General features: G+C 42.2%; 1 protein-coding gene across 1 annotated transcript in view; it reads left to right on the top strand.

Moving 5' to 3' along the window:
- The window catches only part of LOC136678457 (neural-cadherin-like), a 176,267-nt gene that overhangs the window by 27,101 nt on the left and 122,967 nt on the right, over window positions 1-26,199 (top strand). The window contains exons 5-8 of the mRNA XM_066656510.1: window positions 631-742; window positions 7,559-7,808; window positions 17,448-17,590; window positions 24,333-24,505. Of these exons, the coding sequence (XP_066512607.1) occupies window positions 631-742; window positions 7,559-7,808; window positions 17,448-17,590; window positions 24,333-24,505 (678 nt within the window). The remainder of the gene's footprint in view (window positions 1-630; window positions 743-7,558; window positions 7,809-17,447; window positions 17,591-24,332; window positions 24,506-26,199) is intronic.

The raw sequence follows: 26,199 nt of genomic DNA, 5'->3' as shown, positions 1-26,199 counted from the left end.
AGCAGTGGGTGTTATCCTGTGCTTACTTTTTTTTTTTTTTTTTGCGTGATTCTTTCTTGAATGCATGAGGGAGAGAAGCACATTTTACATTTTACCATGTACCTGACTGTGAACCGCACCGGCAGCTTTGATACATAATATTTAGCACGTGTGTCTGAATTGCACCTGACAATGACAGGTACTTTCACTGTTCAATTTTATTATGATTAGAATATTATTGACACAAGAAAATTAGCATTTAATGATAATATCAAAACTTTTAAATAATAAAACGCATTAATATTTGAACTCAATCTGTAGATGAGAGGTAGCTGAGATACTGGCAGATTATTTAACGTTATGTTTGAATCTGCATGTGTAGCTCTCCTGCTTCAATGTGTTTTTTAAATTGCTTTTAAGGCAATGTCTTCAGCACCACGGACAGCTCCATTCCTCACTGATGGCCTTCACTGTGGTAAGAAATCACTAGGAGGTGGACCCACGTTCTGTTCCAACTTATGCGTTCACTGGACTTCAGTGATGAAAATTAGGATGCTTGGCCTTTATTGTCCAATGATATGAAATATTAAAACATTCTCTCTCTCTCTCTCTCTCTCTCTCTCTCCCTCTCTCTCTCCCTCTCCCTTCTAGGTACGTGTCATCATCATAGATGAAAATGACTGTGTTCCAGAGTTCTTGCAGTCCATTTATAGCAAGGACGGTGTCCCTGAGACAGTAACTACAGCCACATCTCTCCTTCAAGGTAAGATGTTTTGCATAAATTGACTTATACATTGCATTCTTTCATAACTGCTTTGAGCTTGGACAAGCTCTGTGTTTCTGTTCAGTCGAGCAAATCGAGTCCTTTCCTCTTAAAGTTGCTACAGTAACAAGCTGAAATCCCCAAATGAGACCCTCTGCCCTGTAACTGTTCCCCTGCCCCAATGAACAACCCAGCGAAGGGTTTGAGATACAGACTTTTGTCAGTAGAAAAACAATATGATGTTCTATTCCATGCGGAGTACCAAGCATCAGCTAAAGGGGTTTACAGTCCTCTGCTATGCCAATGTTATCTCTGTTATACCACAAACAATTTCAGAACTCCTTTCCTTTCAGTGCGCATTTATTCACTCAACTGAACGCTAGCATCTTGTGCTACTTTATTTATTGTTGAATCTTCACATATATGTACTTAGACAAAACAGAAAAATTGCTTTTTCAATTGGATTTTGGCTTTTGTTCTGCAATACCTGTCCCACCAGGCAACCAAACCAAACACTACTTCCTTTTTGTTAAACATCATTGCTGCTTTGTCTACAAATATAGAAAATTGACAGCATTACCTCATCAAAGTAGGTGGAAATCACATTGTCACACTGTTAATGTGTGTCAAACTGTCAGTTTGAAACTGTGAATGCAGTCTTTGCTCTTTCGTTTTAGAGTATAATTTTAGACAACCATTTTTCCGCAGCTTTATTGATGCATCACATTTCAATAATCTAAGAATTTCTCTTTTAATTATTGTTTTGTTTAAAATCAATCCATAAATATAAAAATACATGAGTGACTGCTTTACTGAAAACATTTAAACATAGAACATTACCATATTAGTGGCTTATAATATTCCCATATCCACATTATGAACTCATTGTCCAAATGTGGTGTCTTTTCATTGTAGTTGTGATTGGAGGGAATCCAATAGACAGCTTATATCACTTTTTTTTGGCTTGCTTTTGGTTAATCTTCTGCACTAGAAGAGCTGCTGCTCTCCCCACATTCATTATTCTAATTCCAGTCCAGCAGTGCAACACATCCAGATATTAATTCCTTAAAAGCCAAGGTTAAGTGTGCGCATATAACGACATACATTCATTATCTGCTAACGCACAAAGGTGTGCATCCTCCCTTTTTCTCCCCCTCTGTTTAACAGCCCTCCTGAAGTGTTCCACTGCTGACATATCGCTTTCATGTCTCTAAATTGCACATTGAGTCTGGGAGCATATTCATTCAGTCTTGAAAGTGCACTTATAACACACAGTGGAAAACATATGCCTGAGGCAATGAGAAGCTGGAGAAGAAGCTTCATAGTCTGTGGTAAAATGGGTAAGCAGCGAAATGAGGAGAGAGAATAGGGGAATAGCACTACTACACAGCTGCTTGTGTGCCACATCTGAGAGAGAGAGAGAGAGAGAGAGAGAGAGAGAGAGAGAGAGAGAGAGAGAGAGAGAGAGAAAGAAAGAGAGAGAGAGAGAGAGAGAAGAAGGATAGCTGTAGGAGATAGAGAGGTCTAAGAGATAGACACAGAGAAAACAGACGAAAAGTAAAATACCAACAGAGGCAGAGGGGAGGGAGGCAGAGTAAAATCATAGCGAGAAACAGAGAGAAAAGTCATTCAAATGGAGAAAGCAAGAGAACAGCAAGAGGGTGTTATAAAGAGAGGGAAATGAAGGAAGGATGAAGAACGGAGAGAATAAACAAGGAAAACAAGGGATAGCAATCAAATTGAAAGAAAAGGGGAATAGAAGAAAAAGGGGAGAGAAACAGTGAAAGATATGGAAAGAAAAGGAAAAGAGACAAAGGGCAAAGAACAAAAGAGAGAGAGAGAAAGGAATAGAAGGAGAAAGAGAAAGAGCAGCAGTTATGAGGAAGGAGAAAGATGTGATGATAAACCAAACAAAAGCGGAAAAGCCGGAATGTACAGCTGACACAGATTAACATTCTGAGGACACCAAACAAACATTAGGAGCATTAAAGGGGACATAGGATACCTCTTTTTAAACAAGTTAGAATAGGTCTATAGGCTAAACAAAACATGCTCACTCTCATATAAAGAGATCTCACTATCTCTTTTCTTGCCCGTTTCAATCCCTTTAAGTCGCTTTTATGCAAATATGCTGTTGCTAGCCACGCCCCACCCATCCCATGTTTACACAGGTGAGGGGTGCTGCCAGGGTGGGTCTATGCAAATATCCTCATTGTGACATCACAATAAGGGAGCCATCCAAAATGGCTCATAGGCTTTTTTTTGCAATAGAGTTGTTTATAGAAGCAATAGAGACCCAAATGGAAATACAAAAGCACACAAAAAGTGAGTTTCACATAATATACATCCCCTTTAAACGTTAGTGTTATGAGCAGAACGCTACCTTGTTATCCTCTCTGTGGAAAACACGGCTCTGGTAGAAGTTTTAAATATGAACACAGGTCACGAAGATGAGGCAACAGGTGTATGATGAGGCATGTGTGGTGTGTGTTTCTCAGGGTGTGTGTTGGATGTTGTGGTGGGTTTGGGATCGTGCAGATCTGGGGGGCGCTGTGGTTAAAGTTGTGCTGGGGTGTGGCTTCTGGTGTTCTGGCTGTGATCAGCAGGGGTGGTTGAAGCAGTGTGTGTGTGTGTGTGTGTGTGTGTGTGTGTGTGTGTTCAGACACGTGGGCTCCCTAGCTATTATCCACAGAGCTCAAGTCCTGCACACTTTGATTAAACACTCAGTGGAGCAATGCGAGTTATATTTACCTCCCTTATTTCAGGCAGATTTTAATCCAGAGGTTATTAGTCAAACATCTGTAATGGATGAGCAGGAAAACCACACTGAAACCAAATGCAGAAAGGATCTGCGCAGCATGTTGCCACTATAGAGTGCTAGCATACATAATCACAGTATTATAGATCCGTGTGTGCGATCAGTAAACCATTAAATATGAACATGCATACATTCACTATTCTCATGCAGAATTATTCCACTTCTCATTTTCTACATGCTGCGTACATCTGATTAACCTCCGCGAGACCCTCATGTTCTTTACTGCATTTTTATGCGACTGCGAATGTTTCCCAGAGCTTATTTACCATTGCGTGTTATTAAGGAGCAGACATGGGGATTATAAACCTGTCTGAGGGATTAATCTGTGGTGAACAAGAGGACCCGAGTGAACAGTCAGAGTCAAATGTGCACACTGTACACTGTGTGTGGCTGTAGGGAACTTTATTCAGTGGGTATCTCTGGGTATTCCAGGAATACACACATAGGTTTGCCTTCCTAGAAATGACATTAGAATGTTGAATGAAGTCACACTGTGCAGCCGTGGCTTAGGACTGAAAGGTCGCTGGCTCGATTCCCACGACCGCCAGGAAAATGGGGGCAGCTGAGGCTCCCTCGATCCATGGCTGAGGTGCCCTTGAGCAAAGCACTGAACCCACAACTGCTCCCTGGCCACCGGGGATGGCTGCCCGCCACTCTTGGTGTGGGTTCACAACCCTATAGTGCACTATACTGTGTGTATGTGTGTTTAATGCGGAAGTAGGGCTGGATGATAATTCATGATCAATACACATCACAATATAAAATGATTCAGTAACAATTATATGTTTTTTAAACACATTTAAATATTTCAGTACACATTATTTACAGCATCTGTCACTGACTGACGGTCATTACAGGACGCTGTCGTCAGTTCAGCACTCAATTTTAAAGTTAGTTTAAAAACATTAACATTGACAAAGCCAAGAGGTTGTGGTTTGGTGGTGATGACATGTTGCGATCAGTTCTTGATCCGTTTTTTATTGTTCATATTGATATTGGGATTATATCATATCCACAAACTTTAAGAAATATATTGTGATATAAATTTTGCCCGTATCGTCCAGCTCTATGTGGAAGACACATTCCGTTATACGTTGTACAATGACAAATAATTGCACATTAACACTGGAAGTCACCCTTGACCATATCCCCTTGTCATTTTGTTCCAAAAGAGAAGAGATTAAAAAAACGTCCGGTATATGATTGGTTAGAAAACACCTCAAACGTTTGAATCCATCCGTGATGTATACTGCGGCACAACAGTTGGCTTGAACTTATATATAGGGCACAGTTGTCATGTCTTCTGTGTTTAAGTACATACCGCTTACCGTAAATTCAATCGGAACACTCACAGTTACAACATAATCCCTGTAAACCGAATCATTTGAGAATAAAGTCGGATGTCCGTGTTGGAGAAATTGATTGGTGAGCGGAAAATGGCGCAGTCTTAAAATCCCAGGTGAGGCGTAATCTTATTAGGCCCCAGAGCGCAGCATCCCTCATGGACATCGGAATTGTAGATTAAAGCGTGTACTCGATGATCACATGCATTAGAGAGCACACAGTGGCATTTGGAGTGCCAGAGAGCAGCCGGCCCCTTAATCATGGTGGTTAGTTGAGGAGATCAATACAAAGGGATGATGTTATTTCTGAGGCCTACTCCATATTAGGAGATGGGAGTTGGATAGGCATCTCTTCAATGTGGAGATCACTCCTTCCACCCATGATATTATATATACAGTGCCAGTCAAAATTTTGGACACATCTTCTTATAAGTCATTGGTGGAATAGGGCTATTCACTGTATACAACTGTGTACCAGCCCCTACCTCTGCACAACCCAAGTAATGGTCGCAAATTAACTCTTAACAAGGCCACAGCTGTTCACTGAAAACCATTCCAGGTGATGACCTCATGAAGCTCAATGTAGAAAATAATAAAAAACTAAGAAAAAACATTTACTGTACATTCACAATATGTGGAAAATGGCCCAAAACAAGGCAATCTCTGCCTGAATGGGCGTGTCCAAACATTTCACTGGTGTATATATATATATATATATATATATATATATATATTCATTCATTATCTGTAACCGCTTATGCAGTTCAGGGTTGCGGTTGGTCCAGAGCCTACCTGGAATCATTGGGTGCAAGGCAGGAATACACCCTGGAGGGGGCGCCAGTCCTTCACAGGGCAACACAGACACACACACACACTCACACTTACAGATATATTTGAGTCGCCAATCCACCTACCAACGTGTGTTTTTGGACTGTGGGAGGAAACCCACGCAGACACAGAGAGAACACACCAAACTCCTCACAGACAGTCACCCGGAGGAAACCCACACAGACACAGGGAGAACACACCACACTCCTCACAGACCATCACCCGGAGGAAACCCACACAGACACAGGGAGAACACACCAAACTCCTCACAGACAGTCACCTGGAGGAAACCCACGCAGACACAGAGAGAACACACCAAACTCCTCACAGACAGTCACCCGGAGGAAACCCACGCAGACACAGAGAGAACACACCAAACTCCTCACAGACAGTCACCCGGAGGAAACCCACGCAGACACAGAGAGAACACACCAAACTCCTCACAGACAGTCACCCGGAGGAAACCCACGCAGACACAGAGAGAACACACCAAACTCCTCACAGACAGTCACCCGGAGGAAACCCAGACAGACACAGAGAGAACACACCAAACTCCTCACAGACAGTCACCCGGAGGAAACCCACGCAGACACAGAGAGAACACACCAAACTCCTCACAGACAGTCACCCGGAGGAAACCCACGCAGACACAGAGAGAACACACCAAACTCCTCACAGACAGTCACCCGGAGGAAACCCACGCAGACACAGAGAGAACACACCAAACTCCTCACAGACAGTCACCCGGAGGAAACCCACGCAGACACAGAGAGAACACACCAAACTCCTCACAGAGTCACCCGGAGGAAACCCACGCAGACACAGAGAGAACACACCAAACTCCTCACAGACAGTCACCCGGAGGAAACCCAGACAGACACAGAGAGAACACACCAAACTCCTCACAGACAGTCACCCGGAGGAAACCCACGCAGACACAGACAGAACACACCAAACTCCTCACAGACAGTCACCCGGAGCGGGAATCGAACCCACAACCTCCAGGCCCCTGGAGCTGTGTGACTGCGACACCTACCTGCTGCGCCATTGTTAACCCCGGTTTCATTTAAATGAACAGTTTATGTGGCAGGATTCTGGGGTGTAATATTAATGCTGAGACACAGTGTTTAACGACTGTTGTTAACTCCATCTAACTTTTTATGCCACGCAGTTGTAAATAAAGCATCGACTCTTAAGCACGTAATCTATCAAACGAAATTCGGCAGAAATGGCTCTTTTATTTAGTGCAGAATAAGGAAAACTAGCCTCAGAATCCAGAAATGTTTACCTCATGTTTTTTCTCTCTCTTTTTTCTTCAAGTGTTGATTCACAAAGTGACTGCTGTGTATGCAGCTTCAAATTCTAAGAGCTATGTTAAAAAAGGGAAAAAAGGCAGACCCACGGCTTATTTGTGCTCCTCTGTAGTTGTCAGATGCAATGAAGCTCACAGCCTGAGAGCTTTTGATTGCACGTCAGATTCACTTTGAAATAACCAAATCTTAGTTAAACAGGTGACAACTGCATATACCTCATCTATTTCCACAAGGAAGCTCAAATGTGCATTGATCCTGTTAGCTAATATGTACCTTAGAACACTCCACAACTCCCATTTCCTCTCCTCCATCCTGTTGTTTCTCCTTACCTCCAGCCTTCTCTAATTCTCCCTCCATTTTCCTAAACTTGCTTTTCCCCTCCTTAGTTTGAATCTATAGAATCTGTAAATATGATTCTTTCAAAGCACATTAAATTGTCTTAACATGGAATTTGTACGTAAATGCTTATGTCAAATCTCTCTCTCTTTTTATCTTCCTCAATGCCTCCCTACAGTTTCCGCCAGTGACTGTGACTCGGAGCAGAATGCCGATATCACGTACTACACCCTCAGCTCGGACTTCATTATTTCCCCCCATGGCACCATATTTCCGGCGGGACCGCTGGACTTTGAGCGGCCCAATCACCTGTATGAGTTTGTGGTCATGGCGGTGGATAAGGGGGAGGTTCCTCGCACAGGAACGGCCACAGTGCGTCTGAGGATGGCTAACGTCAACGACGAGTCGCCTGAATTTTCCCAGCCAGTGTGAGTGTATTAACTGTATTAAGTCATCATTGGCATCAGGGACTTTTATTACTTACATTTGATTTTAAAATATTGCACATAGTACTTATGTTTTTGCCATGATTTTGTCTTTAAGTGTTGATAAAGAAAGAGAAGAAAGAGAATTAGGTGTCAATTTAATTTATTATGTACTAACTGCCTTGCTACTGGGGCCTCAAGGGTGGCTGCCCGCTGCTTCAGGCTATGTGTTCACTGCCTCTAATCATTAGTGCAGGGGTTCCCAAACTTTTCTGCGGTGCTCAAACATGCCTCGTTCATTTGGCTTGCTGCTGCTAACACATGTGAAGACTAAATATACATTTTGGGTTGTTTTTTATGTGTGCAATGTGTGGCCTTCTAGCCGCTTCTATTCAGAAACAGTACAAAAGTCTACTTTCACTGAATATACAAATTTGGCCAAAAAACATCCTGGTGTTTTTTTTTTTTTTTTTTTTTTTTTTTTTATCTATTATTAATTAAAATAAATTTCATTCCTTCAATAACCTTCAATTAAACGTTACATTTAATAAATAGAGTAAAATAAGATAAGCTCTAAATGATCTACTGGGAAGCATTGGACAGCAACATCATTTCACTTCTGCAACAGCTTTTTCATTTTGATTTTTGGACATATTTTCATCCAGGCTTCCAAGTAATCATCAGTGATATTTAAGGGTAAGGTGGAGGAGTGCGGGTCTGGGACGCCAGACTTCACTGTTTAGCCTTCTGGAGGTGTTATAGGCTGCTGACAAGGGAAGGTGCCTACCTGATGACCCCTGTGAAGAGCTAGTGATGCAGTGGGTGGTGTGGGTACTCATGGGCTGGGCTCAGTGAGTAACCGTAGATGTTAAGTGTAGCTGGTTGCTGATTGGATCATAAACGGCCACAGCAACCTTAGGGTGTAGCTGTAGGATTGGAACAACAGAAATGATGTGGCTGCCAGTGGGAAGAGAGTGAGATGGGCCCTATGTGAAGCTCTAATGAATTGGCGTAGGATATTTTACGTCTTGTGTATGATTATTATAAGTTAGTGTGGATCGATATTTGGACTTTATGTGGAATTTAACCTAATAATTTTCACGTGGGAAAAGCCTGATTCATGTTATTAAAATGAGGCGCAATCTACAATCATGCACGGTGCTGGTGGATGGACCAGTGACCGCGAAATGGCTTCTTAGGTCTTACGTTTTAATATTGACTATTTCCAATAGAATAAAAACTATTGGTTACTGGTTGAAATTATCCCAGAGTTCTGTAAGGGGCTAAATGCAGAGGTCAAGTTTTGCTGTACTGATATACAATGACCATAAAGTACAATTACACATTTCACTGTAATTAGCTATGTAAGTACATACATTTAAAAACAATAGTAACATAACCATGACACATTATTAATACAGTGTACTTGGCCATAGGCTGTTGTACTATTTACCATGCACTTTCATAATAGAACAAATTAACAGTAGCTTCCGCTGCCCATAATGCACTGCAACAGTTGAATTCCTGAGTTTAACCAGCTTGCCAACTCCCAGAGTCCCCCGAAAACACAGCTGCCCAAGTCCATGTTGCTGATTCTGTTGTTCCATGTGCTGCTACAACACAAAACCAAAAAGCCGATTGACCCCTGGAGAGGGTGGAGGCCTCCAGCATTGCCACTATTTCTTCCATATCAACCCGGTCTGCTGCTCTGCTTCTGGGCATGGCTCCTGCTGCCTGGGTCCTCCAGCCTCCACGCGTCACTCTAATGCTTCAGCACTGGGCCACTTTGTAGCTTATGGCTTTGTTGTGTTGAGTTGCACTGTTACTGCTATTTTCTGCCTGTTGTTGGGCTTGCTGAAGCCTTTGGCTCTTTTAATTGGCCGATTTTCTGGCTCCACGATGAGCGAAGCGGCGATGCAGGTTCAGTCAACCATGCATTAAGCCGTGGAGAGGGCGAGAGAGAGACAGAAAGAGATAGAGTGAAAGATTTTTGTGTGCAGGCTTGTTGTATTTGCATCTGACTGTGTCTGTCTATCTGTCTTTTCAGATGTATGTCATGCTTTTGCGTGCATGTGTGTGCGTATATATATACAAGCAGTGCTCTCCTGCCTGCATCAGTTTAGCTCCTCTCAGGAGCATGAGACGGTACCAGACTACTCCACTTCGGACAAGATTCCTCAGATATCTTTCAGGCTGTTGTCGGGTTCCAAATTTATTTTCAGATTTCTGATTTCAACCATCTTCCAACTCGGCGTGAATACATTCAATTCTATTAAAGACTTATGACTTAGGGCACGTTCAGAGAGACTTATCATAAATGTAATGTCACAGAGGTAGGCGAATGCAGTGTTAGGTGATTTGCTCAAGTATATGTCTTGACATTATGACGTTATATTGGGAAGCCGTGGCCTGGTGGTTAGGGAATTGGGCTTGTAACTAGAAGGCACCTAACCCCCAACTGCTCCCCAAGTCCCATGGCTAGGGTTACCACTGCTGTGGGCATATGTCTGCTCACTGCCCCCTAGTGTTCACTAGTGTGTCTAAATATGTGTTTCACTGCCCAAATGGGGTTAAATGCAGAGAACAATTTCCTCTGTGTGTGAGCACAGTGACCAATAAAGTAATTGTAAGTTATGATTAAATGCAATACATTTTGGTACAGTATGATGTGATATAATATGATACACCACAGTCTGTGTTTTTCGAGTCATATTTTGTGCCCCAGGTTTGGACCTGATTAAGGCGGAATTTTGATTTCTGATTTGGACCTGAATCTCACTCCTGATTAAAACTCTTTTTGCTTTGCAGTGCTAATCATTCGAACGTATACTAGAAGGGTCTATTAGTGCATTAGGCTTTAGTGGCGCTATTGACTTTCTCCCCCTTAGCACTTTGTGTCATTGCATATTTTATTCATCACTTTTTCACCTCTGCTTCGTAAAACCCCACACCACCTGTTTCCTTGTGCACGGTAAATGTGCCAATGGCTGAGAAATAAACACAGTCATTCAGAGAAAACGGCACATTGTATAGAAGCCTGCCAGCTTCTCAGAGTTCTGCTGATAAGAACCAGACGTCTTCAACTTGAATACATAATCGTGTACGTGTGACCCAGGAAAACCATTACATCTAGATGTCCAGAGTTTTGTGATGCAGATAAACACTGAAGATAAACTTCATTCCTACATCACCACCATACACTTAGCAGCCAAAGGTTTGTGAACAGCATCTAGCATCTCTCCTGTTTTGTACTTCTTAACCTTTTACTTCTTTAAACCCCACCCCAGCGCATGGAGAGCAGTGTTCATTATCCTCTTCATCCTCACGCTGCTCCTCAGCAGTTCGGAGCGCAGTAATTGAGCACAGATCGGGATGACAGACTCGGCTGTTTGTTGCATTGGGTTGGACTAATTTGCAGCAGCCTTTTTCGCCACGAGATTCTTCAGTTTCTCCAATCTGATGGAAAAGCCTTGTCATTCAGGCCATGGCACTTTTATTTATTTATTTATATATTTATTTTTGCACTCCATCATTACTTGAGCTGACTTAATTCAGCCTGAACAGAAAAATAAATAAAAGCGAGGGGGGAAAAAAGAGAGGCTGAGTGATAGTTATAAAAGGACGAGATGGGCTGTAACAGGCTGTTGACACGTATGAGACCCGTAGAGTGCAGTAATGAGCTAGTGTGTCAGTCCGTTGACTAGTTGCGATTTATTTTTTGGGACAGATTTTAGGCTGAAGATATCATTAGCAAACTGCAACTTAAATGGCTAATTGCATGTGTGCGGATTTATTTATTTATTTATTTATTTATTGTCAGGCAGTAGCATGTATGGAAAACTCTGAAGCTAGTCTACCTTATTTGCTCAGTATTATTTCATTTGTTTTGCCAGCCCTTATAACGGCACCTGGAGTTATGGAGGAGCTGAGAAATAAGAATGATGGTTGGGATAATGAGTGTAAATGAAATGATACGGCGCTGAGAGAAAGCAGAGCAGGTGTGACCCTCGCTCATTGATTGACACACCTTCCCAGCGCTGAAAAGTCGGCACCCCGGCGTCCCCGCATGTCAGTCACCATCCATCACCGAGCCCTGTCACCTGCCTCGTCGTCATGGCAACAGGCTGTCAGAGGGAGGTGGGGCTTGTCTGTATTTTTATTTATTTGTTCTTTGTTGTTAATGTACGACAGACGGGCGTCGTGGTTGCGCTCCGCGGATGTCGCCGAATGTTCTCTCACTCACCTAAGTGAGAGAGTGAGGGAAGGAGTGAGTGAGTTAATGAGACTCTCGTGTGAGTGTGCGGATGAAGGGCTGAGTGAGTGAGGGAGTGAGGAATGATGCCAAGCCTTTTGAGGCGGTTGACAAATTGCAGGTCACATGGTGTCACCCCGATGATGGGTGTTGGTGCATGCTGACACCGCGAGGAGGGGTGAGCGGCGGTGTTTCCACAGAGACAACATACATCACCCACATGAAAAGCCTGTCACCGTGCCTCGGTTAGCGATCAATCAGCCTCATGCCATGCACGATGACACATTCAAACGCTCCCCTCGCACTTTTAACACCGCCACAAACTTCTATCCATCTTTATAGCTGTCTCTCTCTGTCTTCTGATTGCCATCCTCTCATCACTCTTAAGCTTTCATCTCTCTTCATCAATCGCCTTCCATCGCTTTCCTTTTTTGCATCTCTTTCCATCTCTTTTTCATACGCTTCCGTCTGTCTCTCTGCTTGTGTCACACTCCTTTGCTCTCTCACTGTATGTATTTCTACCTGGTTGTATCTCCATAACCTCTTGTAGTGTAATGTAAATAAACGCAGACATATCTTTCCCCTTGTTTAGAATGACAGAGTAAATCCTTTCGCTCAGGGTTGGGTACAACTAGCGTGACATAAATTGCTGTGGATAATTCTTGTCTTGTTTCACAGGAAGCCACTCTCAGACTTTGTTTACATGTTTAATCTGTTTACAGTTGGTAATATCATTCCACTTCGCAAAAAAAAAAAAGAGGTGCCCAGTGGCCGGTAAGGGAGATCCATCTGTGACAGTACAATTTGCAGTTCTGCAGATGAATCGGTGCCTTTTTTAAGTGTCTTTGGATGATGCTGGCATCGTTTCCATCCCCAGCAGCACCGGAACCCTCAGCTTTCCTCTGTATTTTGACCTGCTAAGCACAGATCACTCCAGCGGTCTATCAGAGATCCTTCCGCACTTGACCTTTATCGGCTCTGATGGACTATCTTGCTCTTCTCTGGATGAAGGAGAAACACTCACGCTGCTGTCCTCTGCAACAAGCTTCTCCCTGTGAGAGCTGCCAATGCCGGAAAAATGACATCTTTGAGGCTGAATGAGAACAAATAGAGGGCAGTAGGTGAGGGAGTCCATTGCTGTTAGTCTGTCAGTGACTCCTTCTTTCCTTCTCTTTCTTTGTCTCTCTCTTTCTGCCTGCCCTTTCTGTCTCTTTCTCTCTTTCTCGATACTTTGGTTGGTGTGGGTGGAATGCTAAATGACACACTATGCAGATGTGGGAGCTCTGTCTCAGAAAAAAAAAAAAAAAGCTTGATAGAACTTTTATTTTTAATTACATTTTTTGAAAGAGAGTGGCACGGCGCGGTGGTGCAGCAGGTAGGTGTCGCAGTCACACAGCTCCAGGAACCTGAAGGTTGTGGGTTCGATTCACGCTCCGGGTGACCAGGAGTTGGTGTGTTCTCCCTGTGTCCGCGTGGGTTTCCTCCGGGTGCTCCGGTTTCCTCCCACAGTCCAAAAACACACGTTGGTAGTTGGATTGGCGACTCAAAGGCATCTGTAAGTGTGAGTGTGTGAGTGAATGTGTCTGTGTTGCCCTGTGAAGGACTGGCGCCCCCTCCAGGGTGTATTCCTGCCTTGCGCCCAATGATTCCAGGTAGGCTCTGGACCCACCGCGACCCTGAACTGGATAAGGGTTACAGATAATGAATGAATGAATGAATGAAAGAGAGTGGCGCATGTAGATTCTCTCAAGTTGCTACAGCCCACCTGTCCAAACATGTCCAAGACTAGCAACAAGAAAGCTTGCAAATCTGATGGCTTTTTTTTCCCCTCTCCATTGATTTCCTCAATTAAATCTCTGAAGCCTTGGTTATCAACTCATATAAAACATTACAGATATTCATATATTTTTTTTTTTTCGCAAATTGAAGTGTGTTTAAATGTGTTATTTCTAAACCATCAATCAAGGCCACCTTTTTATTTGTGAGCAAAAAGAGACCTCTTATAATAATGAGAATCGGATGAAAAGTATTTTATCCTCAAGTTAATGGTTTTATGACCACGATACATTCTCCGCATGTATAAACCACACTCTACAGGCTTTAAACAACTTTATTGTGTTGGCACACGTTCACAACCCACTGGATTTGAAATGAAACAATGGCTAAGCAGTGACTGCCAGCTTTTATTTAAAAGTATTCATGTCCGTATCAGGTGAGCTGTGAATTCTGGAACTTTTTTTTTCCTTTTTTTTTCAGACTAGTTCAGGGGACCATGAGTAATTGGAAAATTGGCTGCTCACTTGTTTCTTGGCCAGCTGTGTGTTGCTGTAAAATGAGTTGATTCATACGAGAACTAACAAAAATCTACAGTTGATTTTTTTTTCTTTTTGTAAATTCTCAGTATAATGAAAAAAAAAATGTCCAAGCGAGTAAAGCAGGCTATCATGAAGCTGAATAAACTCATGTAATCAACTGTTTACTACAATGTAAGAACACACTGTTGAGCTTAGAGAAGCTAGTAGGCCACAGAGGCCCAGCAGTGTCCAAAGATTCTCAACCATGAAGATAAAGCTCTTTTCAGTTGAACAGGTCAAGAACACCCTGCAGGATGTAGCCACAGAAGTGTAAAATATGACTATAAAGAGAAGAATGAAGCAGCATGACCCCTGAGAGCTCAGCGCAGGATACAGAAGAGCCAGGTTGGAGTTTTCTAAATGGCACAAATAAACTAGACTTAGATAAACTATGGGCGGATTAGACAAAGATCCTCTTTAAGCAAGTCTAAGGGAAAGAGGAAAGTCTGACTAGCCAAAACTGCTCATGTTCTAAGGCTATCCACCTTAAAAAAACACCTCTTTTAATGAGAGATTTCCATTACTTTTATAAGGTATCATTAAATCATTGCTGACACGACCTAGAAGCATTGAGCCAAAGAGTGAGATGCCCTGAAGCAGCTACATATTAGCCTATGGGCAACTTATCTAATGCCGACATTGGGCTAGAGTAAAAAAAACATTAATCAGCATTGGACTGTAGAGCAGTCGGAAATGGATCACCATCCAGTGTCCAATAAAGCTGGGGTTATGCTACACGACTTTTAGCCCAATTTTAACCCCGATTTCCATTTGGGCCGAGTCTGTGCAGCATATCAAACGTTGTGTGATTTTTTTTAGATCCAACTTGTAACTTGGTGGGCATGTAAACTCTTCACCAACTCAATGCTGAACAAGTCCCTTCAACAGCCAATGAGAACAGAGCACAGAAAGTAAACACAAGAAAGTAAGCACTGTAGGATGGATTAAACATACAACTATGATAAACTACAATTCATTACATAGAGCTGGATGCACATGTCCCCAAATAATGAGTATTACCTGTAGGAGAAGATAGTGAACCACAAAACATGTCGTTACAACTTTTAAACGCGAGTCGCATGTTTAGTTCGGGAGTTTGGGGTCGTGTAATCTGTTGATAATCTGCCCCGACTGTAAAAGTCATCACAATACTCAGTGTAAAGCGAGTACTCCAGCCAAGGAGACAAATTCTCCTAATTACCACACTTTATTTCAGATGAATTTTTGTGCAAGTGGGTGTCTAAATGATTTAATTTAAATACAGCGTAACCCAAAGCGAGCCAGCTTACTTGTCATTGTTAATGTGACTGGAGATAGTAGCAACACGGTCATCAATGGTAAAGCCTTTAAAGTAGTAAAGCTGCTCAAATTCAACAGAAAGTTTTAAAACACACTGGACAGCACCTCACCTTCCAGTTCGTCCTGCCCGTGCAGAGCCAAAAAACTAGAATCTTTTTGATTCCACATACGTATATTGCACAACAATAGGCTTGTTGAGTGTGCCTTTCACCCTCTGATGTCGAAAAACTGAAAGAAAAAGGCTGTTAAAAAAGCAGGCACTCGCAGCTGTTGTTGAAGAAGCCCTGTTTGCTGGTAATCTTCTTCAGCTAGAAACTTCAACTGATTGGTGTAGACCCGACCAAGTTTTCAGCACCGTTTCGTTTGAGACGGTATTCATTTGTGCAATCACTGAACTTGTGGAACCATGTATAAAAATGTTAGTGAACGTCAATGCCCTTAAATAAAGTCTGTACTTTAGTTTTATTTTTAGTTATAGTTGTTGTTATTCCAACTGCGACACACTGAAGCACGGAACCAGAGCTGTCCACAGCCTGTAAGTATTGGTCCAGGTCACGACTGCTAAACTACACCAGGCATTAAGACTGTCACTGCCTCACAGGGCAGCAGGACATATACTGCCAGCAGGAAAGACATTTAGCCTCACTCTCCTTGTAATTGCTAGTAATGGCGGCCCATTGCTTGAGTGGCAGTGAGCATATGCTGTTATTTAGAGTTTAAGAATAATTACACGTGGGTCAACAATTCGCCGGGGGCCCAGCGTGCCTGCAGAACATTTGTGCCGTCCTTGACCTTTGTTTAGAGAAAATTACAGCATCTAATTGTGATGTATTGCAAATGGAGCTTTTGGCATACGCTCTTAAAGGGCCACTTTGTGCATATTTCTCATACTTCAGCCTGAGGTCGAATTATGACTTTTTTCTGGATTTATGTTCCAGAAATGGGAATACATTTTGACCGTCTTCTGACCGTACAATTAAACAGTGTTTTCAAAATCAGTTCAGACTGTAACACTCCTAATATCTACAAGGTGAATGGGCATGGCTAACCAGCTGTTAAACATACGTAACCTACTGATATAATTTAAAATAGGATGTCATACAAATTAGTTTCCATATAAGGAGTTATACTGAAGATAAATGTAATAATACTAAAAACAAAAATCCAATCGTGAGAGTGGGAAGGACCTTTTTAAAAATTAAAGAGCCTTGACATTTATATGAAATGTGTAATTTGAAACAGAAGGAAGCTTTTTGCCAGAACCATTAACATCCCCTATGTTTTTCAGGGTGATTATTCTAACTTGTGTCTTATTTACAGTCCACCTGCACTGCTCAGGTGACAACCTTCTTGCTCAAGCATGTGTGCAGTTATTAGATATTTTTCCTCCTGGTGCTATTTTTCATCAAGGGATGTATGATAAATTGAAAATACTTCCCTCCTGACTCACACTCCCCTACAACTCCCCGCTCCCCTACTTCACTTAAAATATTTACTTTTGAACTTTAATTGAAGTGTGACATATGGTGCATGCACTCATTAAGGCTTAAGTGAGCTCTTCAGCTCTTCAGGAAACGCCATTATGTGTCAGGAGTGGCCCCAGTACACGATTCGCTCATTTTCACGCACACACCCACCTTTTATTTATTTTTTTTTTTGGTTGCTTCTCCAGAGACATGCTGATGTCTCCCTGTGTGTGTGTGTTTGTGTGTGTCTGTGTAATCTTTCCCCATTCAGATATCGCACTTTTGTCTCAGAAGATGCTGGACCTAATACCCTGGTTGCCACGGTGCTGGCCAAAGACCCAGATGGCGATGGAATCACATACAAAATCTCATCAGGAAATGAAGAAGGCAACTTTGTCATTGACAGTCAGAAAGGTGAGCCGACCCTCTTACTGAAACGATGCCCATCCCTCTATCTCCCCCTCCCTCTCTCTCTCTCTCTCTCTCTCTCTCTCTCTCTCTCTCTCTCTCTCTCTCTCTCTCTCTCCCTCTCCCCCTCTCTCTCTCTCTCTCTCTCTCTCTCTCTCTCTCTCTCTCTCTCTCTCTCTCTCTCTCTCTTCTTCCCCATGATTATATTCATATCTCATAGTTAATCACTGTTTCTTAGCAGACCCCCAACCCTACATTTAGCTTTTGTGACTGAATTAATTTTTTGTTGACACTTAATTGTAATCATATACCACACTGCTACTCAGTCTCATTCACTGCACATTTTTTCTACACAGAAATACACTTGACTCCATCAGCTTTCCACTGACCATGAAACTATTTATTTCCCTCTGAATCTGTATATCGAATACAAAGCTAATAAGATGCCTATTATATTGACTCTTAGTCGTGATGCAAACAACAGCAGGTGAGATTGTGAAACTGTTAATTAGGTTAATAACATCCTTAAAATGCTTTGTTGAATTCACAATTTTATACCTGCTCTGCAGTGAAAGACACGGATTCAGTCTACACTATTTCAGAGCGCACAGTTTGAGGGCTTGTGTTTGCCAAGGTGAGCAGCTAAAGGCTTTTTAATTACCCGTTATTATACAGGACATGAAAGCCCTGGAGAGGTTGCAGAGATGGCAACTTGTGGGATGTACACAATAGATTTCATTATGATGTACTCTGTAAATTATTGGCAGATTTAGTGTGAATTTATTTCATCAGTCTGAAAGAATGTGCTGCATTAATGATGCCATTGCTGATACAAAGGAATCAGAATAAGGCTTTAGTGGCCAGGTGTAGTTTGCACATACAAGGAAGTTGTGTTTGGTTACACAGTAGCTGACAATGAACAGTGACAGACAACAAGAAGTGTACAGATTAATGACATACACAGTACATGCCCAAATGAGACCTGTCATATATGCACACACACACACACACACACACACACACCGGAAAGAAGGTATAATGGTATACCCTGTGGGGTTGGGGCCGGCACATCAAATACGACTATTCGCGATGTTTCTATTAATATCTTAGCGATAGCACAGCACAGAAATACAGTTAAAACACTTTGTGAATGTGCAGAAACTTCTCTTTCGATCGTATGTTATCATGACTGTACACGATACTGTGCATCCCGAGTTACGAGCCTATGAATAAGCTTCAGACACGCCTCCTCTGCCTCTCATCGTGTCTCACTGGTGAATTCGCTTGTGTTTAAGACTCTGATAAAACTATTTCCGCAAAACAATTCATCCACACGAGTAAAGGGATGTTTTCACAAGAAATATAAATATTTTCTAAAATCAGATTTAAGTTTTTCAGGGTTAGAGACAGATTATCTCCTCATAAAATGCTCTTTTAAAGAGAGAGCTAAGACTGTGGGCAATATATTATAATACAAGTACTTTAAAGGCGAATTTGAGAAAATTAAGAAAATGTCCTTAGACCCCAAAGGGTCAGTGCAGCAGCCAAAGAAAAGGCAAATCAACAGGTTGAAATGATATGATTAAGTTGTGAGCTGGTAGTGCAACAAGATGCGATGGCTTGAGGAAAAAGCTTTCCTGCCATCTGTTTTTTTTTTTTTTTTTTTTAACACAAATTCGGTTGAAACTGTCCAAGAGTGTGACAGTGATCTTCTTTGCACCCTTCCTGGTTCAGGAAGTGTGCAGGTTGTGCAGGGTGGGCAGGTTGACACCAGTGGTCTTATATGCTGCAGCTAGTGTTTGGTGGCAGAGCTGTACCAGATTGATGGAGGAGGTGATGATGGAATTTATAATAGCTGTGTAGAACTGGACCAGCAGCTCCTAGGGCAGGATGAATTTCTTAAGCTGGAAGAGGAAGTACATACTCTGTCAAGCTTTGTTTGTGATGGTGTTGATTTTGGAGCCCCACACTATATCCCAGGCTGTCATTTTATAAAAACATCTTTAAAAACATGAAAGCGAATCTCCTGAATGGAATAGGACTTGTGATGAAGACAATGCGTGAATGCAGTTTTTACTAAATATGACTTTTTAAGTTGTTTGGACGGGAACAGAAAACACATTAGCTTCAAGTTAATGGTCATTTTGACTGGAAGTAAATTTACTGAAAGGGCAGTATTTGACATTTGGACAGTACTGAACATGAATAACCTCTGAGTGATGAGCCAACAGTGATGCTCCTAATTGGCTTGCAATAAAATTTGTTATAGATTAATGTGTATTGAATAATGTGTTTTCCTTTTTCTGCAGTCATTCTGTGGATGATTGTGGAATGATTATTACTCTCTTCAGGTAATCTATGCATGTCTATAGCAATGCACACCCCAGCTTCCTGAGCAGAGTGTCTATCTCCTTCTTCGCTGCCTATCCCACCCTTTCTCTTCTGCGAAGATCAAAGCTCCTTTTTCTATGGCTTGTCAGATCTCGGCCTCTCCTGAAATTCTCTCCATCATTCATTAGGCTCTCTCTCGCTCCTCTGTTCGAAGCATTCTGCCAGGGCCAAATGGGGCCGTTAATTCGACTGTAACTCACAGAGAAATGTGTTTGAGTTAATGCCGCTTTAAGAATTCAAACCGTGGAGTCAATAAGATGATCAGGGCTGTAGTATTAAAGGCATAAATACAAAGGGTGCATCTGGCTGGGTGAAGGACATATTTACCAACGCTCGGGGAAATGTTTATGCCGATAATCAGCCAGATCATCTCCAGTACACTGCACCTGTCAAGATTTTTTTTCCCTTTACTCTTTATTTGTGGTGTTTTGATTTTCTTTTGTTCTTGGCCCAGCAGGCAGCACAGAGTTAAAAGTAGTTCCATCGTCTTGGAGCTTTTCCGTTGTGGGAATACATGAATAAATGAAAGCGAATCGGTTGTGGAGTGGGGTAGACAGGCTGTTAACATTGTCTGATGGCTTATAAATTGACTAATTACTGTAGATACATCAAACTCCTAGCAAACATGCTTGCAAACAAGGCTTTTCCTTGTCTTGACATCAGGTTGCACAGATTATAGGATTTGAATGAAGCAGATTAATTCACGAATGTATTTTTTATGTTGGATCTTTATGATGAGTATTCATTTTGATCATGTTAGTTGTGAAAAGAGCATCTTTACGTCATCCATAGCCTTGAATTTCTCTGTACAGAACCACAGTGCAAAAAAAATTCGCATTCCTTGTATGGTGTTTTTAGAGCCTTTGCTGGATTCTGATTGGTGTGGATTGAAGCCTTATATAACTTGGCTTGACCGCTTTCTCCTGGGCAGCTCTGGCTTTGTTGGAAAAAGAAGGGGTTTTGTTTTCGACTTCTTCTTTAGTGTTGTGGATTGGGGGTGAGATGTTGATGGGATCTGGCATGGGACAGGACCCAGTTGCCTGTCCCTTTCCTCTTCTTCATATGAAGCGACGTTTACCCATCCGCCCCCGGACAAACATCTTCTCCATCTTTGATGTTTGCTGATATGTGCTGGCTGCCTCATCTATCTGCATCCTGCTCCATGCGGGGGGTCACCCGCCACTAGAAACCTCGCGCTGGAACTGGAAAAATTGATATGCAGGCACACATATATCCTCATGCATTAAGCCAAGTACTTTATTCTGAGCTGTGGAGGGCATTGATAAATGTATACATAATCCAAACATGCTCATACACAGGGGTGAATACAGGGGTAACTTACACCACTATAACTGCCCCTCCATATGTGGTAATGTATGTATTATTTATAAAGATGTAAATGCTAGAGACCTTTCATTTGGTGCTTTCATTCCATTTGAAACCGAAGGCTAAGAGTCCCAATGGACAGAATTGGCCACAATTACTCAGCAGGATTCTACTCAACCTAGGTGTCTGTTTGCTAAAATAATAAAACAAATAGCATTGCCCTCCAAGCATGTTGCGCTGTCCAGTGGCATTGTGTTGGCAACATTTTTGAAAAGTGTATTTACTAGTCGCACATATTTTGGGGGAAGCATGCTCTAGCCTTTACCCTCCCAGAGTTAATATTATTTTATTGTAGAAAAACAGCATTGCTGGTTGCAGTACGCATTATATGCGCTCTTCTTTCACTATTACCGTGGAATTACAATGAATATGATATAAGTTTTAGTGTTAAATTAACAATATTGGATTGACCGTCCAATAGCCCTATTCCACCAATGACTAATGAAAAGATTTGCCCAAACTTTTGACTGGTACTGTATATAAAACAATTGAAATACCATTATGTATTTATAGGTCATAATATATATGTCCAGCAGCACTACTGTAATATAGCATATAAACCACATGGGAATGTTTAGTATAAAAACATAATAAACTGGCAAAGTTCCTGTACGTGTGCTGCCATTGTCACACTCTTATGATGTCATATGGCTGCAGTGCAGACAGACCTACTGAAAATACTAAAATATATAAATATATATTAGATATTGATATATTAGAGTTAAATTAGATATTTAGCTCACTGCTTTATTGGGTAAGAGAGAGAACAACAATGGCAGCCTATTAGTAAAATATATATATATATATATATATATAAATAAAAGTCTATTTCTTATATTAGTAAGTATTTCTTAGTTAATAGAGTTTATTTGAATGGACATATCCACCATATTGGAGTCCGTTAGTCTTGACAGTTAATGGCGTGCCAGCTCCATAATATCACTTCAGGGACTTTTAAGTTGGAATGGCCTAACTGTGCTAGAAAATAAAAAGGAGTAAGTCGGTTTAATTTAGCAGAATTTAAATACAGTTGCTAGCCTGGTTTGTAACGTTAGCATGAACTCAAAGAGGGTAGCTTAGCAGTGTTTGACAAGGCAGTGAATGGAAGCTGGGGTATTTAAAATAGCACAACAACAAAGAATTGTATTGAGCTGTTTGAGCTGGAAATAAAATTAATGAAAAATGATCTTTGACATTTTTCCTGTGAAACAATGTATATGTGAATACTTCCTTACCTGCCCACTCACCCACATTCTTTACGATCCTCTACACTTTTATTCACTCACATATATGTCTTTTTACTGTATTCAGAGCACACACACACACACCTGTTCACCTGTCCATGACATGTCTTATTATACAATTGCATTCCACTTGTTCTTTGCATTCACATATGTTTCATGCATAAAATTTCCAGAATGATCTTTGAATCTCAGTTTCAAAGCTCAGCTCTCTGCGTTCTGTGCAAGAAGCGAAAACACAATGTAGGTTCTAATACTCTAATAACGTAGGCCCTAAGTAATTGTGTGTGTGCTGTTTTCTGCATGTGTCAGGGAGCCTTGTGTATTTATCTGTTTGTTGCAATTGTATCTTGTACTGTCACCCACATACCGAGTACATTTTCGCAGGGATCTAGCATATATTGGCTTCTTACAGACAGCTGGTGGAGGCCCAACTCAGCCTATGGCATTTATAACCTGCAGTAGATACAGCTGTCTTTGTCTGTGTAACTCACACAGCTTTTCTACAGCTACACACACACACACACACATAGATGCACATTCCCTCATTTTGTGCCTCCAACCTCATTGCACTGTGACATTGGCTGGAGGAGAATAATTCAGATTGAATTAGAATTGATTACATGTTCTTTTTTTACCCTGCAGTTGTGCCACAAAAGCTCTAGCGCCATGCATTAGAATCAATTCAGGGCCCTGGGATGAGCGTGGCGTCTCCCGTGCCAGGTCTGTGTCACAAGCTGCGCACTTTCCTTTAATGTTTCCTCGCTGCAAGCTGCAGATAGCGGGCGTCCAGATTACGAGAGACGGTCTGAATATGAGTCGTCTGATGCAGCTGTGGGAGAGCAATGGAAACATATAGCAGTGCGTAGAAGGTCATGTATAAGCTGACTCCTGCTGCCACCAAAGATAAGATGCCACATATTTAATGTAGCTTCAGCCCACGCATGCAGTTATGTTAAAGATGCAACACATGCTTAACATTACAGTTGCACGGAATTTATAGAGCAACGCTTACAAGCGAAAGCTTCCTACATTTTATAGTACTACCATCCCCATTGCCGTCTCCTAATTCGCTGGAAATTCTTCCAGCTAGTCAGGTTCAAGAAGCCACAGGCATGCTAGCCTTGCTAACTATAGCATAAAGTGCAGTGCCCTCTACATGGTAGGCAGTACTCCAAGGACAGAGCTCAGGGTCAGACCACATATGTAAGCATAGCCAGCAACAGCATAGCCAACAACAGTATGAAAAAGATGAAAGTGTTGGTAGTGAAGGAGGGAAAACTGCTAATCATTAGCTCAGTCAAGATCACAGAAACTGTGAGAGATCTCAAGACCCCCAAAAAAAACGCAGCTAGAAGTTGGTAGACCAAGCACGTAGTAGTTCGTCCAAAGCTCAAGGTGACGGTAGGAAGGAGGGTGTGTGTGTGGGGTTATTCCACGTTGTTCATAAACACCTCTTATCTTTATCAGACAAGATTTAATTGAGTGCATATTGCATTAGCAGTGAATCGAAATTCTTGTTGCTAATTCACTTTGAGAAAGTCCCTCAGGTTAGACTGCAGCTGACCCCAGGAACTTGGAAAAGTTAATGAGTCACAGCGAGCCCACCCACACCCCACCCCAATTCATGTGAAATCTTACATATATATTTCTAATTTTTAAGGCTACACCTTTTCTCCTTCCCGTTATTCTGCCAGGAGATGCACATTAAAATCTCTCTCCCCTGCCAGGTCTGATCCGCCTCCGCTCCAGCCCTCCGCCCAAACTGCAGGGGGTGGAGTACGTCCTGAACATCACAGCGACAGACGATAACGCCTCTGGAGGTCCCCAGTCTCTCTCTGCAACAGCCCAGGTCATTGTGGGAGTGGATGACGTCAATAACAACAAGCCCATCTTTGAGAAGGTAAGTTATATATTGCTTGGATCCTGTTTGTGTATCTAGCCGTGAAATTTAGTGGTCAGAATGTAACGTAAAATAGAAGCGAAGACATCAAAGCTTTATGGATAACATATGAAGGGGTGTTAAGTACTTAACTTTTGGGATACGTTTCTACTCAGCTGTAAAAGTAAAGTTCCCACAGATAAAGCACTTGTGGGCTATTGATAAACTGCTTGTATATATATATATACAGTACTGTGCAGAAGTCTTAGGGACCGAAGAATATATATATATATATATATATATATATATATATATATATATATATATATATAACCAACACATTCACACACAGAATATCATTCATTCATTCATTATCTGTAACCCCTTATCCAATTCAGGGTCGCGGTGGGTCCAGAGCCTACCTGGAATCATTGGGCGCAAGGCAGGAATAAACCCTGGAGGGGGCACCAGTCCTTCACAGGGCAACACAGACACACACACATTCACTCACACACTCACACCTACGGACACTTTTGAGTCGCCAATCCACCTACCAACGTGTGTTTTTGACTGTGGGAGGAAACCGGAGCACTCGGAGGAAACCCACGCAGACACAGGGAGAACACACCACACTCCTCACAGACAGTCACCCGGAGGAAACCCACGCAGACACAGGGAGAACACACCACACTCCTCACAGACAGTCACCCGGAGGAAACCCACGCAGACACAGGGAGAACACACCAAACTCCTCACAGACAGTCACCCGGAGCGGGAATCGAACCTCCAGGCCCCTGGAGCTGTGTGACTGCGACACTACCTGCTGCGCCACCGTGCCGCCCACAGAATATCATATTTGAATAATTTTATTAGGTTTTATTCTATTGTTGGATGTTATTTATTTTTGTTTGTTTGTTTGTTTGTTTTTCTCAAATAAACACTTGCTGCACAGATACATAGCTTTTAAATCTAATTTTATACATATATATCGTCTGCAAAGTGGAGCGTTTGTGTGCCTAAACCTTAAGGAGCTCATACAAATGTTTTGACATACAGTGCAGATAGGTGAGTGTACCTAATTAACAGGTAACTCATTCAGTCTCCTTTTTTTTAACCTATTTCTCTCTGTGCCCTTTTTTCCTGGTGTTTCTGCCTCTCTTTCTCCTTCGAAGTGCTTCTTTACACCTCTCTATCCTCAAGAGAAGTGATTAGTGGGCCAAACTGCACTACTCGATCATCTAAGGCCTTTTTTAATTAAGTGCTTGAAATATCTGCCGAATCATCACAGGCCCACCTGCCTGCCAGTGTCTCAGATTAACGTGAGATGAGGGGGGGGCCTTGGGAACCTGCAGGGCTCCACAGGAGGTCCTGAGCAACCTTAGCGGTGTGATGAGGTGAGGAGGAGCTCTGTGTTAGTGTGTTAACACTGTGGAACCTAAGCTCCTCGGGGAGAATAGACGTCCCATTCGCCAGCAAGTGAGGTAAATTAGCGTCAGGCCTCACAGAAAGAGAGGTCAGCCCTCCTCCCTTAGGAGACCTCCGCTCCTGCTCAGACAGCAGGGAGCAAGGGAGGCTTTTCTCAGCTAAAGTGGCAGAGCTGCTCCCACAAACACGGCTGAAAATCTCTGAAGCTGAAATTCCCCCCAAAAAAAGAGAAGAAATAGCGCTTTCGCACCACTGCGCAGTTTGACAGCATTTTCCCCTTCCCTCTGTCC

Source organism: Hoplias malabaricus, chromosome Y (genome assembly GCF_029633855.1).
Source record: "Hoplias malabaricus isolate fHopMal1 chromosome Y, fHopMal1.hap1, whole genome shotgun sequence".
Classification (NCBI taxonomy): Eukaryota; Metazoa; Chordata; class Actinopteri; order Characiformes; family Erythrinidae; genus Hoplias; species Hoplias malabaricus.
Note: the sequence above shows the minus strand (reverse complement) of the source record. Positions and strands in the feature narration are given on the sequence as shown.